Below are 15,785 nucleotides of genomic sequence, written 5' to 3'. Positions count from 1 at the left end.
GGGAAGAATAAGGAGAGCTAGGAATAGAGTGGCTGACAGAGAGGGAGAGAAGGAGGGAGAGAGAGAGAGAGAGAGAAAGGGTAGGCGAGAGATGGGGGGTGGGGGTGGTCATTGAAGCATGTTTTTGAAATGCATAGAAGAGAACAGAAGGCAGGCCAGAAGGAATCACAGACAAGCAAGACAGCTTTGAAGGCGACATGTTGAATTTGTTATCTACTTAAAAAGAAATGCGAGCTGTACATGATGGCTATTGGCAGCTTCATATACAACCCTCTCTGTTCTACTGAGTGCATGTGAGTGCTTGTTTAAATTGACATGTTTGAATTTAGAATTTTTTTAAATGGGGGGGGGTGTAAAATAAATTCAGGGAGCAGGCACCCCTGGGCTTCAAGAGCCATCCTGGATGGGAAGAGGAACCACAGATGGGTATTGCGCAGTCTGAGGGATGTGTGGAGATGAGGAGAGCTGAGTTCCACTGCTCTCTGCTCCTCACTAGCTGCATGACCTTGGGTAAGTCACACTCCTTCTCTGACCCCTCCCCATCACTCCCTATCCATCTCTGAGATCAGACCACCCCTAGTTCTAGACTTAAACTTTTCATGCCTGGGACTCCTGCCTAGGTCCTGATTGATTGTTGTTCAATACATCCAATACTGGCTCTAACCTCACCTTTCCCCTGGTCATCTCACTGGCCTCCATGTTGCTGCAGGTGTGTCTGCCTCCTTCCCCTTCTCTCTAGTTCTGAATTCACAGTCTAACCATCTCTCATTGTTTCCAGAAAGGATGCATTAATCTACCAGGCTATAGCTCTGTTCACCATGCCTATAACTTTCCCAACCAAAATAACTCTCCCTAGCTGCCACTGACCTATATGTGCTGCCTCCTATAAGAACGTAATCTCCCTGAGGATAAGGACTGTCTTTGTATCCCTACCACTTAGCAGTGTGTGACACATATCAATGCTTTTTCATTAATTCACTCATTTATTCATTCATTCTCCTAGCTCCTTTTCAGCTCTATAGTTCAAGAGAAAGAAACAGAGAGAAAGAGACAGAAAGAGAGGAGGGAGAGGGAGGGAGAGAGAGACAGAGAGAAGAGAGACTTAATTGACTAAGGCTCAAATCAGTGGCATAGCTTAAGTCCTACAAAGCCAAGCCCATGAGAGATTCCTTGGGGCACTGTGAGTCAATACACCCTTCTGACTAGGGGCACCCTATGGCAAAAGCCACAGTGAGAAAAGCTTTGCTCACTTGCATCAGTACTATATCTTTGTTGAATATCTTTCCTACACCATAGTTAAGTAAACGTCTTTTGTTAAATGTTGGACAGTCTAGGAGGGTCTCATTTTGTTCCAACCCCAAACCTGAATCACTGGACACACGTGTACACAAAGCCTGAAGAAGCCCAACCCTAACCACCTGCCCACACTCACATACAGCCATAAAGTGTCCAAATCAGGATTTGAACCCAGGACTTTCTGAATTCAAATCTAGTTCTCTGGTAGCCATGCCACACTGCCATTTACCCTTCTGTAGACTTAAACCAGCCCTTTTCTTGGGTAGTAATTGGACACAGAGAAGTGATGCTTCCTCAAAACAGAGGGTAAAGTTAAAGAATCTGAGAAATACCAGATTTTTACAAACTGTCATGCTTTCCTCTTTGTTGCCTGCATGATTTAAAGAAATGAGTTTGTCTTATAGATGAGGTGTGTGTGTGTGTGTGTGTGTGTGTGTGTGTGTGTGTGTGTGTGTATGGAGGTTTCAGTCACATATTTGACCATCTGCTTCTCTCTCATTTACCTTCCAAGTACCATGGTCTGCTGTGGGCTCAGGAGTAAAGGAATGTTTGGGATGAGCCTGTGGGAAAGAAAACCCAGGGCTCTGAATTGGGAGGCTGGTTAGCTAACTGGTGGTGGACTTGGAATTCAAATCTTTCACTTAAAAACATCAGCATACTTGCCACTCTCAGTTAAGACTCAGCTTCCCTCAGTGATGTGGCTCCTTCCTTAAGAGCTTACCGTTTACTTACCAGGTGGGAGAATTCAGCTGGGCATTATGGTCTACCACATTAAAAAAAAAAAAAACCCTAAGACTTTCTTGACTTTCCTTCTGTGGTTGGGAGCCACCAAAGTCCCCAAACCTTTTCAGGCTTTGCTATGTAAACATGTGCGATCAGGGAAATGGGATTGCCATGATTCTGTTTTGTTTATACATTAACTAGGTTTCTCCAGCCTTACAGACCCAAAACCTCAAGTTGAAAGGAAGAGACCCTCGAGGCCATTGAGGCCATTTCTCTCACATTATAGATGAGAAAACCGTGCCTCAGAAAGAGGAAGTGATTTCCTCAAGGTCACACGAGTAGGAAATGTCAGGGCGGGATGAGCATCCAGGTCCCAACTCCAAGTCCATCATTCCACTGCCCCATGAGAGAGCTCTTCTTTCTTACATCTAACATTACATGGAGATCTCCAGTCAGGTTTCTCCTTAGCCAGGAATAGGTTAAGATTGGCCTATATGGAGCGTCCAATTCTTTAAAGGAGTTGAGGTTACTATAAAAAATGACATATAAACAAGCCATTTTTTAAGAACCGAAAGGAGAAGGAATTGGATTTGAGAGGAAAGAGAAAGAGCTAAAGGCCCGCAGACAATCATATAAGAAAACTAAGGGATCTTAGCTATGCTAGAGAAGAGCAACTTTTAGTTGAAATGGAGTGGTGGGATATGATAGCAATTAAGCTTGCCCCAAAGAGGAGACAGGAACATGCATGTACCTTCAGAGGTGGGAGCCTATGGGTGGGGAGCCCTGCATTAATGCTAAACTGGGCTGGTTTGGTGATTAGTTTTACTGAACCATTCTCCCCCACTTTTTATTCTTTGTTTTGAGATATAGTAGGAGATGAGGGTGATATGAAAACAAAAGGTATTGATGACCTTAAAATAGAATTAATTCTCTTTAGGCTGTGACACAGCCCTGCCCTACATGGGTTCCCCACCATGCTTTTTTCCCTAATGGGCCCTTCTCATCTGTATCCTTCCCAAAATCCTCCACAGAAGCTACCCACAATGGGGAGGCAGCTTCCACCATAGTACTGCCCCTCTCTGTTACCTTCACCTCATCGTTATTCTCCAATTAGCCCTCACCTTCATATCTTTTCTCCCACTTCTCATACACAAATTCCTGTAAACAGTGAGCTTCGCCCCCTCCCTGGTCCCAGACATTCAAATCAAAATTCACTGTACATAAATTCAGTTGAACCATAGCTTCTAAGGAATGTGCCTGTGTGGACAAATTCATTCGGTTGGAAGAAAATCAACTTATGACCTACATCACTAAAGTGGTCTTTTGGGGAGGCATCAAGCCTTCACCTCTACTCTTCTCATCTACTGAGAAATATCTGGCATTCTGAAGATGATCAAGACAGTCAAAGAATTAGAGAACCTCCCATTTGGGAGAGACCTTGGTGGCCCTCCCTGACAAGTTGTGTTTGCATATAGGAGCACAGATCTAGAGCTGGTAGGTAGGGGCCTCAGAAGCCATCTGGTCTAAATTCTTTGGTTTGCAGATGAGGAAACTAAGGCCTGCAGAGGGGAGATGACTTCCCCATGGTCAAACAGGTAAGAGGCAGTATTTGAATACAAGTCCCCTGCCTCCAGAACTAAAGCCCGTTCCTGGTCATCAAGAGCTCTAAGAACTTCAACAATGAGGAAACCATTCCTTTACAGAGCATCCCCCTTTTCCAGAGTCCTCATAGTGGAGAAGTTTTCCCTTGGATTTAGCATAAATTCCTATTTTAGTTAGAAGAAGTTTTCCCTTAGAGACAGCATAGACAGACTGCCTCTCTTCACCCACTGCACCTGGATCTGCCTTTGGTGGGGGGGGGGGGGAAGATGGGGGGAGGGGAACCAAGCAAAACAAAGCTAATCCCTCTTCCATTGGCCATTCCTTAAAAATATCTGAAGATAAACATCATGGTCCTTTCCAGTCTCTCTCCTTGACCTCAGGAGTTCGTCCAAGTCTGTGAGTCAGCCAAAGGGGTGTAGGAGTTGGAAGGACCCCATAATCAGGCCTCCATTTGGAGGCTGCTCATTGAAGCAGGAGCCAACAACCAATAATAGCACTGGAGATGGGGGAAGGAGTCCCAGGGTCAGCCTTTCCACTGAGACAGTTAATTATCAATTTGGATGGACTTTAGGCTGCAAACAATTGAATTTCTAGCACCTGGTTGACCCTGAGCTGCTGTTTTGCAAGTTCACAAAGTCAGTACTGAGAAGATGACCCATGGGGTGATGTCCAGTGTCCTGAGGCTGCATTATTACTGTTTTTCTGGAACTTGGAATGTCTAGGGGGGTAATCGCTCGTTTGGTCAAAGACACGGTGGTTTAAGAATTCGAGGTTCACAAGCTTCCACAGGCCAACATTAATTCCCTCAAAGCAGTGAGATTGGGAAGAGCTAGAATCTTGTTACTGTCCTGTCTTCATTCTTTCCTCCTTGTTTGTATTAATAGTCTCACAATTTCCTTTTCCTAATCATAGATCAAAAAGTATCAGAGCTAGAAGAGAATCTAGAGATCATCCTGTCACTATTCTGCTCCAAAATCCTCAGTGGCTCCCTAGTACCCACAGAGGAATGTTCAAATTCCTTGGCCTGGCTGGTGTTTCAGGCTCAATATAAGCTAGGGACACTCGACCTTGCCCACTGGCATCACTTAACTGGTGTCACTTCCCTCCATGCAGCCCATGCTCCTTGTTAGACTGGGCAGGTCTCTGCCCCCTCCTCATCTATCGAGTCCTCATCCCTCATCCCTTTGCCAGGCAAAGCAGAACCCCATGTTTTTTGAGTTGGGCTGCCTATCCAGTGCAATCTAAGCTGCCTGGCTGGAAGCCATCGCTCATGGAACTAGGGGTTTGGACCTCTCTCATGTGATTGTTTTGGAGGTCAGACCTGGGATTTCCTTGGTATTGGGAGCTCTCAAGGAGGAAATTGCCTCCATCAATGCAGGTTAATGCTTCTTCTGCCACTTAGACTCTTAGAGACTTGCCTGGCATGACAAAGCCTAGATGTGTCAGAGGTGGAACAGATCCCAGGTCTTCTGATGTCAAGGTCAAGGCAGACTGCTTTCAACTGGATCAGAGCGGAGGGTTGTGAGGTACTTTAGGGTTGACCAAATCCTTTGGAGATGATCTCAGTTGAGGCTCTCTGTGAGGTTGGTCCTGCAGGCAGGGGTTGTTATCCTTACTTTACATATGAGAAAACTGAGGCTCAGAGGTGGGAAATGACTTACTCGGATCACACAGGGAACTGAGCCAGCTTTCCTGCCTCCAACTTCAACCCTCTGCACTACCTAACAAGAAGTAGTAAGACCAGTTTGGAAAAATCAAATTTTAATGGAGAAAGAAAAGGAACCTCTGGCCTTCACCTGATTGGCCCTCTGTCCTTTCTCTTCCATATCAGAACCCAGATCACAGAAAATCACTGAGCTGGAGGGCACAGATCTGCCCAGTTCTCCATGAATTCAGGCTTTTTGGTATAGTCAGTCCCAGGGTGGGTGGAGAACAGCAGACACTTACTGCCTATAACAACTCAGTGGGGATGACCTCTGTTGTCTGCTTCCTGGAATCCTCCTTCTACTTTGGGAAATGGAACCATTGTAGACTGACCCTTCAGGTGCGGGCAGACCACCAGGACTCCAGAGCTGCATCTGGGTCAGGGGTTAGGAGAGCTCTGTCTCCTTGGAATGCTCCACTTTTATTCCTGGATGCTTGAGACTCTCTTCTGTGTTAGAGGAAGTTCAGTGAGTTGATAATCATGAAGCGGGAGAAGGTGATGTAGAGGTGCCGGAACCAGAGAAGCTGACTCTTGTGACAGAGCATGGCCTTCTGGAGGGAGAGACAAGGACAAGGATTAGGACCTTTTGTGCCTACAATGACACTGGTCCCAGCTTAGCTGAGCAGGACACTCTCTGTGAGATGGACAAAGCTCTCTCCTTCTGTCTTTGGATCCCCAGGGCTTAGGACAGGGGGTGGTAATGAGGAGATGAGCTCACTGGACTGGATAGAACTCCCTGAGTTGGGCTGGGCTACCATGATCACCCCCAATTTACAGAAGAAGAAAGTGAGAGAGGTGAAGTGGCTTTTGCAAGGTCTCCCAGCCAGGAAGATCCAAGGACACTGATGGGAGAAAGGCCTGAGGCAGCCATGGGAGGCTTCCCTCCCTTCTCCCTTATCTGTCTGCAGGATCCTTGGGCCACAAGTTGTCTTTCCCCCATCAGAACTGCCCTTGATTAATTTCACCATATAAAAATGTGATTGGGAAGGAGGGCAGAGGCTGTGGGGGGCCAAAGACTGAAAAGAAACTCCGGTACTGCCTGAGGGGCAGCAGCATGAAGCCTCTGGAGCCAAAGCACCTGGGGTGGCATCTGGACATTGCTAGGAAAGGCCTGCATGACCTTGCATAAGTCACTTCCCCTTTGTGGGCCTTGCTTTCCCCATTTGTTAAGAGAGGGTGCTGGTCTGGATGACCTGGAAGTGCTGCTTCATCCCTCCAGCCCAAGCTCCCAAGGTCAGGACCTTCCCTGACCTTCCTCTTCCCTTTGCCTTCCTCTTTCAGTGTTCTCAGCTCTTTCTTCTCTGTACAGAGAACTCTCAGTGTTTCTTCAAGCCTTTCTCCTCAACTCCAGTCCTCATTGACTGACCCTTGGATGTTTTGAACTGTCCAATCCACGGGCACCTGACGCTCAACATGATAATTCTTTTGGTTGTTCAAGGTGACAGAATCAGATGGAGTCATCCTCAACTCACCTCATGCATTCATGTCATCCATATTAATTACATATTTATTAAGTAAGCACTGGGCTTGGGATCAGGAAGGCTCATGTTCATGAGTTCAAATTCAGTCTCAGACACTTCCTAGCTTGACCTTGGGCAAGTCACTTAACCCTGTTTGCCTCAGTTTCCTCATCTGTCAAATGAGCTAGAGAAGGAAATGGCAAACCGCTCCAGCATCTTTGCCTAGAAAACCCCAAATGGGGTCACAGAGAGTTGGACATGACTGAAATGACTGAATAAATCTATCAAGTGCCTTAAGATTTGTTCACTTAACACTTACTAAGTACTTACTACGTTTCAATCACCTTGCAAGCCACTGCGGTGCTGTTGTTCAGGCATTCATTTATATCCCACTGTTCATGAATGGGTTTTCTTGGCAAAGATACTGGAGCGGTCTGTCATTTCCTTTTCCAAAACTGCTGGGGTAGACAAAGTCAAAAGCTCAAACAAGTCTTGCCCTCAGTGGGGCTTAAATGCTCCTGGAGTAATTTACCTTTTCTGGGGTTGTATGAGGATGAGTTCCAATGACCACTCCTCCTCCCAAAGAAACTTCTGACTTGGCTCCCTAACCCAGAAAAGAATAAAAGGTGATGGTAGATGTTCCTTTCGGCATAGGCCTGCCAGAGACTCAGGTTTGCTGGACCTCAGGAGACTGATTGATGGGTCTCGTTTCTGACTGTGGCAGCGAGGCCTGGGACCCTTACCTTGGCCTGCTCTACTTCTTTTTTGGTCAGCACAAAGAGGACATCTTGGGTTTGTAACCAGGTGAAGGGCAGATCCAATATGGACAAGTATTTCCGCAGTATATTCACAGACTCTAATGTAAGGACTGAACAGCCTGGAGAAGGGATTGGGTAAAGGAGGCAGGGAGAGGAGAAGGAAGGGAGAGAAAAGGGTTAACTCTTTTATTATGATCTCATGGCTGCTTTCCATGTGATTCTTCCCAACCACCTTGCCGCCCTTGCCAGCTCAGCCCTACCTACGACAGGAACATGGTGACGATGAAAAGAACATCGGACCAGGAATTAAGAGCACCCACCTAGGGGTCACAATGTAACTGGCCTTGGGCAGGCCCTTTACCCCTGTGTAAAACGAGGACAAAAGGGATGAGCTAGCCAAGCTGACTCCGTAGCGGCTGCTGGCTCTGCTGGTTCACAAATCTTTTTTGGCCACATCTTTCGAGACATTCTCAAGGGAAAGTAAAGCTGACTCAGGTGCCCTGGCCTCCAGCTACTGCTTCCTCCTCATGTCCATCTCCCTGGTTGTGGGTCCTGCTTTCAGTTTGGCAGGTGGAAAGAGCCAGCCTTTCATGGAGAAACAACATTAACTGTCCAGTTTCCTAAGAGGCTCTTTGCCTGTGTGCCTCTGGGGCTGAAGAAATGGGAGGCTCGATGATTTGGAGTCAGATCTTATCAGGGGTGGAGAAACTGAGGCCTTAAGGCCACATTTGGCCCTCTAGGTCCTCAAGTACAGTCCTTTGACTGAATCCAAGTGGCCCTTAGTGGGGCCCTGTGACTCAAAGAGCTACACTTGAGGACCCAGAGGGTCACATGTGTTCCCTACCTCTATGATGAACATCTGGACCTGTACTACCAGTGTTAAGTCACTGAACCTCCCTGGGGCTCAGTTTTCCCCACCATAAAGATGGAAGGGTCCCTTCCAGCCCAGAATGCCACAGCTCCTCCCAGATCACTCCTGACATGCAGCACAAAGCAGGCGGCTGCCCAGTAACACATTCACATGAAAATAAGGGCTTAAGTTTAGACAGAGCTTTGCGGTTGGCAGAGCACTTTCCCTATGCTCTCTTGTTCTTCACAAACTGCTTGTTTCTTTCTCCCTGTTCCAAATGTTTGGCCTCATGCTTCCCCTGACGCCTGCTGAACTTCCTCATGGGGGCATAACTTCTTAATAGACGGTGCCACCCCACTGCCCATTCTACTTACCCAAGGATCCCCAGCTACCCGCCTACCAGGCCATATCAGCCTCTTCTAGGAAGACCTAGCCTGCTTCCTCATGCTTTCGGCCTAAACTTTGGGCATTTATGTGGAGGGATCCAAGGGGGTTGGACTAGAATCTCAGGAATTCTTAACCTGCAGACCTTGAATCTGTTCATTTCCATAACTATTTCCACATAATTGGTTTCTTTCCTAACCCTAAGAGTTTTAGCTTATACATGTAAGCACATGATTCAGAGAAAGGGTTGCTGGCTTCCTCAGGCTGCCAAAAAGGTCAGTGAGTCCAACCCCCTAAACACTCCCTAGGGGCAGCTCTGATCTCCCTAGGATGCTGCTGTCAGAGCTTTGGGGAGGCTCACAGACAGGCCCCATGAGGAGACTGGGGTAGGGAAAGGCTGGACAATCCAGCCCTGCCTCGGGAGTGGGAGGGGAGGTTTAGCACCAAGGTGAAGGTCACCAAGACTGAGTCCGCCCACGAGAGGGGTGCAGTAAAGGTCTGGGGGCGGTAGATGGCGCTCAGTGCTGCTCTCTCGTGGGCAGCCGACCACGTGTGCTCAACCTGGGTGAGGCCGGAGGCACATGGACTCTTCTCTCTGGGCCAGGCTTTGGAGCATGACATTTCTCAGATTAGAGAGCTCAGTGGAACTGCCTGGAATTCTGGGTCATTGTCCTGGGGAGGGAAAAAGTGGCTGCTCTGATAGGCTTGGCATTTGGGGGATGGGCTTGGGAGCTACTGTTATTTCTTAAAGCTGGATTTTTATTCTTGGTTTTTAAAGTTGTTTATTCTTTGATATAAGGAATGACTGCACCGTGAAAGAGACAGAGGGGGAAATCCAGGAGAGGCAAGAACTAGAGACATCAATGAATCTATTTTTTAAAAAGTTTCAAGGATACCTTTATCTTTCTGCACCCTTCCTCCCCCCAGTCACTTCCCTTAAACTCCCCACACAGCTGCTCATTTCTAAGAACTGTAAAAAAAAGAAAAGGTCTCCTCTGGGCCTGGCTGCTGCCTTTCCTTCTGCAGAATCCACTGCTTCTCAGCTGAAGGGGAGCTGAGAGCTCATTACCTAAGATGGTCGCTGGACCACAGACAAGGAGACTGAGGCAGAGGTCACACAAGGTCAGATCCCAGGCTGGATCTGAACTCAGGGTTTCCTGACTTCACCATCAAGCTGCCTCATTTTTCAGAGGAGGAAACTGAGGCTCCGAGAAGCCTCATGTTTATTTCATGTGCTCTTCCAACCCTGTGAGTTCTTTATTATTAGCCCCATTTTATAGATGAAGAAATTCTCAGAGAGGCTAAGTTACATGCCTAGAGTCACACAGCCAGTGCGTGTCTTAGGCGGGGTTCAGACCAGTTCTTCCTGAATGTACGTGTTCCTTTCCCTCCACTGTGTTAGCTGGAAGCCAGGATGGGACCAGAGTCTGGGATTCATGAGTCCCCAGACTTCCTTCCATTACAACCACACTGGGTTTCAATAAAAGATGGGCTCTCTATCTCCTCTTGGATGTTGATCCCCAAGTCAGCCAAAATGACACCTAGACATGAACAATCAGAGTTGGAAGAGACCTTCACAATCTAGTCCAACCTCTTTATTTTACACATGAGGAAACTGAGGCCCAGGGGTTAGAACCTGAGTCTTCTGGTTCTAAGCTCTGCTATTTTACTGTACCACACTGAATCTACAAGGCAAGGGGACCCAGGGAGTGTCTTCCCACTCTTGTGATTGGCCAGGCTGGTTAAGGGAGGGTAGGGAGGATAAAGGATGAAGTATAGGGGCCCAGGGCCTACACGATATAGCCGCATATGGGTCCTCATCTCTTAATCAGTGTAGTTTATGCTGGCAGACATGGTGGGGAGAAGGCAATGAGCCTGGTGGGTCTATAAATAGAATGTGTGTTGGGGGCAGGGGAAGTTGAGGAGGGATTTGGGGGAAATTGAGCAAAGAAAGGAATCTTTGGCTCCTCAGACTCTCTGAAGGCATCACTCACCAAGCTGGAAAATGAGCCAGGGAAACCCCAGCCGGTAGCAGAATGGTCACAGCTACCATGACCGTTGAGAGAGGGCAGTACATGAGAGGAGAGCATCTAGAGGCTTCCAAGCTGCCTTCTAGTAATGCGGCCCTTTATGGATCAAGGCAAGAGTGCCTGTGCCCTCCTTCGTGTGTGTGTGTGTGTGTGTGTGTGTGTGTGTGTGTGTATGTGTGTGAGACTTGGGCAAAGTCAGTGCCCTTCTCAGCCTGCAAGTCCCAGGCCAGTCTCAGGCCTCTTCAAGGGCATGGAGGCTAACTTCCATTCACGGTAGGCAGGGTTTGACAGGGTGGAGCCCAGGGCTTTGGAACATGCAGATGCCTCCTTTTCTGACCTCTTCAAGGTAAGCTGGCTCACCCAGCGGGTCCATCTGGTTTTGCTGTAAATGATTTATAATTTATGAGGGCACTGAGCTGCCATGGGAATGGAGCAGGCACAGGGCCGGGCCATGTTTCCCATATCTCTCCAAGGAAGTATTTGGGCTGCACGCCCCTGTCACTCAGTTCTCATTAAGCCTTTCCGAGAGCCAGCTTCTCAGGCCTGCCCGGTCACATGCCAGCTAGGCAGCACGGCCCAGCCTATATTTGGAAAGGCTTAATGTAAAGTGCTGCTCTCCAGCCTGAGCCTTCCCAGCGGTTGCTATGTGCAGACTGAGAGACAGAGATGATGTAATCCCTCCCATCCGCTCAGCTCTCTTCCCCTAGCTGAGAGCTGCTCAGCCAAACAAGGCTGAGGGGCAGGCACCTGCCTGAGGAGGAGGGGGCTGACAGTCTACACTAATGCTCAAGTGGGGAGGGGATGATCAAGAATCAGAGAATATTCAAGGCATCGTTGGGAGCTTCCCTAGACAGGCAGCATGATGTAGTGGAGATGGCCCTGAGTTTGTACTCAGGAAGACTCCATTTTAAATCCTGTCTCAGGCAGTATTGGCTGCCTGACTCTGGGCAAGTCAACAAACCTCTCTTGGGCCCAGTTTCTTCAGTTGTAGAAAAGAAAGATTGGCTTGATGGCTTCTGAGGTGGCTTCCAGATGTAGGGCCATGATCCTGTGTGTGATCCTATGACTTGTCCTTCTGGTAATTAGGGGTAGAGCTGGGACAAGGAACCCATATATCTGGACCTCTGGTGCCCAGGCATGCCAGGACACCCTCCCTTGTCTTCCAGTGCTCAGAATGTGAGAACTGCAAGGGACCATGGAGGCCATTTGGGTCATGATTTCTTCACCTTGTTTGTTTCCTGGACCCTTTTGGCAATGACTGTGGGAGCCTACGGACCTCTTCTTAGAATCACAGTTTTATATGCATAACATAAAATGCATGGGCTCATAGAGGAAATAAATCATTCTGAAGTATTTTTTTTTTAAGTTCATAGTCCTCAGGTTAAGAACCTTGGACTAACTTCTTCCTTTTGTGGAGGAGGAAATATAATCTCTGGGAGGTAGTCATTTACTCAAGTCTGATTCAGTCTTGAAATCCAGCCTCCTATTTTGCTCTGGGACCCCTCAATGCGTCAGAGATCCAAATACAATTTTGGGTTGATCAAGGTCACACAGATAATAAGAGGCAGCCACAAGGTGTGAGACAGATGACAGCCTCTGGGCCCTGCAGTTAGCTCATCTGCAACGTGGAGGTGATGATATTTACCCTCCGTGTCCTGTGGGACCGCTGCAAGGAAAGGTCTTTGCAGATTTGGAAGCACCAATGAATTTGAACTGTTGAGGACATCTCTGGGCTGCTGGCTCTGTCCAGAGGGAGAGAAGCTGTCATTGAACAGGACAAGCCCTCCTTCCAGAGGTGGAAGATCTAACTTTAACGGCCAGCTCGGTTTGGTACTTACTGGCAATAGAATACAAGAGCTTAGGCTCATAGTTTGGAACTGAAAAGAACTCAAGAGAATCTTGGAATTGGAGCTGTAAGGCCTCATCCTAGACATAAGGAAACTGAGGCCTAGGAGGGGAAATAGTTTGCCCAAGACCACAGGGAGTAAGGGGCAGAGCCTAGATTCGAACCCAGAGTGTGTTCTTCCCATCTAGTCCTTGAAAACAAAGATGGATTTTCATTTTAACTGTATCATCAATGCCTTCCACATAGTAGGAGCCTCACAAACATTTGGGATTTCAGTTTCTTCTACTTCTGTGAAATGAAAGAGTTGGACTAGATCTGTTTGGTCTCAGCCTTGACTTTTCCTGGCACCTCCTGACAGCCACAGTGATACCAACTGGTGAAGCATCTGATAGAAAGTCTGCAGAAGATAAGGGTTCTTGGACATATCTCTGGGTCCCAGATCGATGGTGGATTTCCTAACCATGTTGCTATAGGACTAGACTGGTCCCTCCAGCTTTAAATTCTATGACTGACCCATTCAAGGCACAAGGGACACCAAAGAGTACCTTGGGAGGTGGATGCTTTGCCCCGAAGGCACTGACTGCTGTGTCTGAGAAGTAGGGCTGGCAGTGCCCACAGTGCTTGGTATACATGTAACAGGCCTCTTGAGGGCAGGGCCTTCCCCTCCCCAACCCTGGGGCACAGAGCCTCGAGGCTTTGGTTTCCCTTCCAAGATGCCAAAGGGAGAAAGAAACCATGTCTCCCATACTTGAGAGGAGGAAGTGTGAAAGCCTGAGGGCAAGCCTCCTCCAGAGTTCCTGGGAAAAGAACCACAGCTCACTCCACCTTTAGGGGGAAACAGCCCCACAGCATTATACTCCAAGCAGAATATTTCACTTTCCTTTTCTCCTTACTTCTTATAATCAGGAATCCTCCCCCTGTCCTAACCCACCAAGTCCTAACCCACCAACGGGCCTGAAACGTCCTCACTAGAGGTCTGGGCTTTGTGTCTCTGAATTTCAGAGCTCAGCACACAGCTGGGCACAAAGTAGGTGCTTAATATTGATTTCCAGGAACCTATTACAATGCAAATGCATGGAGGCTGGGGCAGAGCAGGTTGGAGGCTTGGCTCTTCTGCCAACCCTCAGAGTGATCTTGGCCAAGGTTGATAACCTCTCTGGGCCTCAGTTTCCTTCCTCTACAAGACGAGGGGACTGATTGCTAAGGTCCCTTCCAGGTCTAGCATTCTGTGATCCTGCCTCAGGATGGGCCCTGGGCCTGCCGATAAATGTTTTAGAGGAATAGAGTCAAAACAGTTTCAATTTCTTTGATTCATAGCCCTTGCTCCTAACCCCAACCAAGACTTCCACTCCAAGTGAAAGTCCTTCTCCTAGCTAACTAACTAGCTTGAATACAGTGCAGGGAATGACCTTACCTCTGGGCAGTTTTCCGGTAGAGTGTAGGAACCTGGAGAAGGAAAGAGAGACAAGTGTAAGCCCTCTCTCTATAAGGTCTGATCTTCCATTTCGATAATGTTCCCCACTCCACACAGTGATTTCATTAGCACAGGGATCTTCTGATTACAGTCTTAGAGATTTGCCCATGGTGGTCAGAGGCCAAGTTACTTGCCCAGGATCACAAAGCTTGTCAAGGCCCAGTCAGAAACAGGACTTGAATCCAATCTTATTGACTTGGAGACCATCTCTCTAACCACCAGACCACCCCACCGCTCTATGTATTGCTTTTTGTTTTTCAAATATCTTCCTTTTGTATAATTATATATATATATACATGTATATATGTGTGTGTGTGTGTGTGTGTATATATATATTAAAAGGTATAATACTGACACATGATGTTATAGATAGAGGGATGGCCCCAGTGCCAGGGAGCCTGGCCCTGCTGCTGACACACACTGGCCACCTGACACTGAGCTCCCAGCCTAGTCTCCATCTTCTGCCTTTGTGACTTTGCATCAGCCCTTGTCTCTCATCCAGCATCTCCTCCCCCTCTTAGCTTCCAGATGCTCATTTTCCTTCAGGCCTCACCAGGAAGCCTTCTCTGAGTTCCTCAAATGAAAGGTTTCTTTCCTCCGCACATTTCCCCAGAGCAACTTATCTGGATTTCATCTTGGGTCTCATCACGATGTATGCTCGTTGAGTGGGGAGAATGGGTCATTTTTAAATTTTTGTTTTCTAAGTCCCTAATACAAAGGAGAGAAGATCATGCTGGGTATCAGGGAGACAGGAGTTTAATGCCTTTGATGGTCACTAGCTTTTAAGGGCTTGCCTCAGTACAGTACAGTTGGAAGAGCACTGACTCAAATAAGTTACTGAGCCAGAATTCAAATTCCACCTCTGAGGCTTATGACTCTTGGGCAAGTTCCCCAACCTCTCTGAGCCTCAGTTTTCTCATCTGTCAAACACGGGGGTTTGGTCCTGGTGGTCCCTGGGGTCCTTATCAGCTCTAGCGTTTACAAGTTGTGATCTGAGTTGGTGGAGGGAGTTCCCACACCAGGAGTTCCCTCTGATGAGGTAAGGTGATCATGGATCCATGGTGTCCAGGTAGCCCCAGAGCTCAGAATGTTGTCTTGCTCATAATACTTAATAAATACTTGTTTAACTGACTCTGTTATCACATTTGATTCTCATAAAAAGGGGATAAGTCAGAGAGCAGTGACCCTTTCTGGGGGTCAACCCCTGTCACTGTCCCTCTCCTCACTCTGCTCCAATCCATAGGAGGCTGCTGACACTCCTATGGGGGTGTATGGGAAATCCGAAGGATTTGGATTCATTTGCATACCAGCCAGGCATGTGCTCTGGCTGTGACTTCATTCATTCCTGCACCATATTTAGGATAAAGATACCCAAACCAAATCCACCTGTGATCTCTAAATTTCTCAGTTCAGCCCAGGGAAGGGGAGGAGGCATAGTCAATCCAGCCAGCTTGGGCTACCTCCCTGCTCTCAGCTCCAGCTGGAGGGAAGTGGGCAGTGCCTGTCCTGTCCTGCCCTGTCTTCACAGCCTGGGCCACATGAATGAGGGAGGGGCTGAACCCAGGCAAAACTCAGGGGTGTCTTCTGCCTCCCTTGAGGTCAATGCCAAGGTCAGACAAGATGGTGTATTCACAATAGATCTGGGAAAGTGTAGACT

At 47.8% G+C, this 15,785-nt stretch overlaps 1 protein-coding gene across 6 annotated transcripts in view; it reads right to left on the bottom strand.

Moving 5' to 3' along the window:
- Nucleotides 1-5,365: 5,365 nt before the first annotated feature.
- PIGL (phosphatidylinositol glycan anchor biosynthesis class L) overlaps nucleotides 5,366-15,785 on the bottom strand; it is a 138,125-nt gene continuing 127,705 nt past the window's right edge. For 3 of the 6 annotated variants that reach the window (XM_072640049.1, XM_072640053.1, XM_072640050.1), the window contains 3 exons: nucleotides 14,069-14,100; nucleotides 7,530-7,663; nucleotides 5,366-5,877 (listed from right to left, as the gene is read on the bottom strand). In XM_072640049.1, coding sequence (XP_072496150.1) covers nucleotides 5,779-5,877; nucleotides 7,530-7,663; nucleotides 14,069-14,100 — 265 coding nt within the window. In that variant the 3' untranslated portion in view covers nucleotides 5,366-5,778. Of the gene's footprint in view, nucleotides 5,878-7,529; nucleotides 7,664-14,068; nucleotides 14,101-15,785 lie in introns of those variants that run through there. The other 3 variants (XM_072640051.1, XM_072640054.1, XR_011973911.1) reach the window with 2 other exon arrangements.

The sequence above is a fragment of the Notamacropus eugenii genome, chromosome 2, assembly GCF_028372415.1.
Source record: "Notamacropus eugenii isolate mMacEug1 chromosome 2, mMacEug1.pri_v2, whole genome shotgun sequence".
Classification (NCBI taxonomy): domain Eukaryota; kingdom Metazoa; phylum Chordata; class Mammalia; order Diprotodontia; family Macropodidae; genus Notamacropus; species Notamacropus eugenii.
Note: the sequence above shows the minus strand (reverse complement) of the source record. Positions and strands in the feature narration are given on the sequence as shown.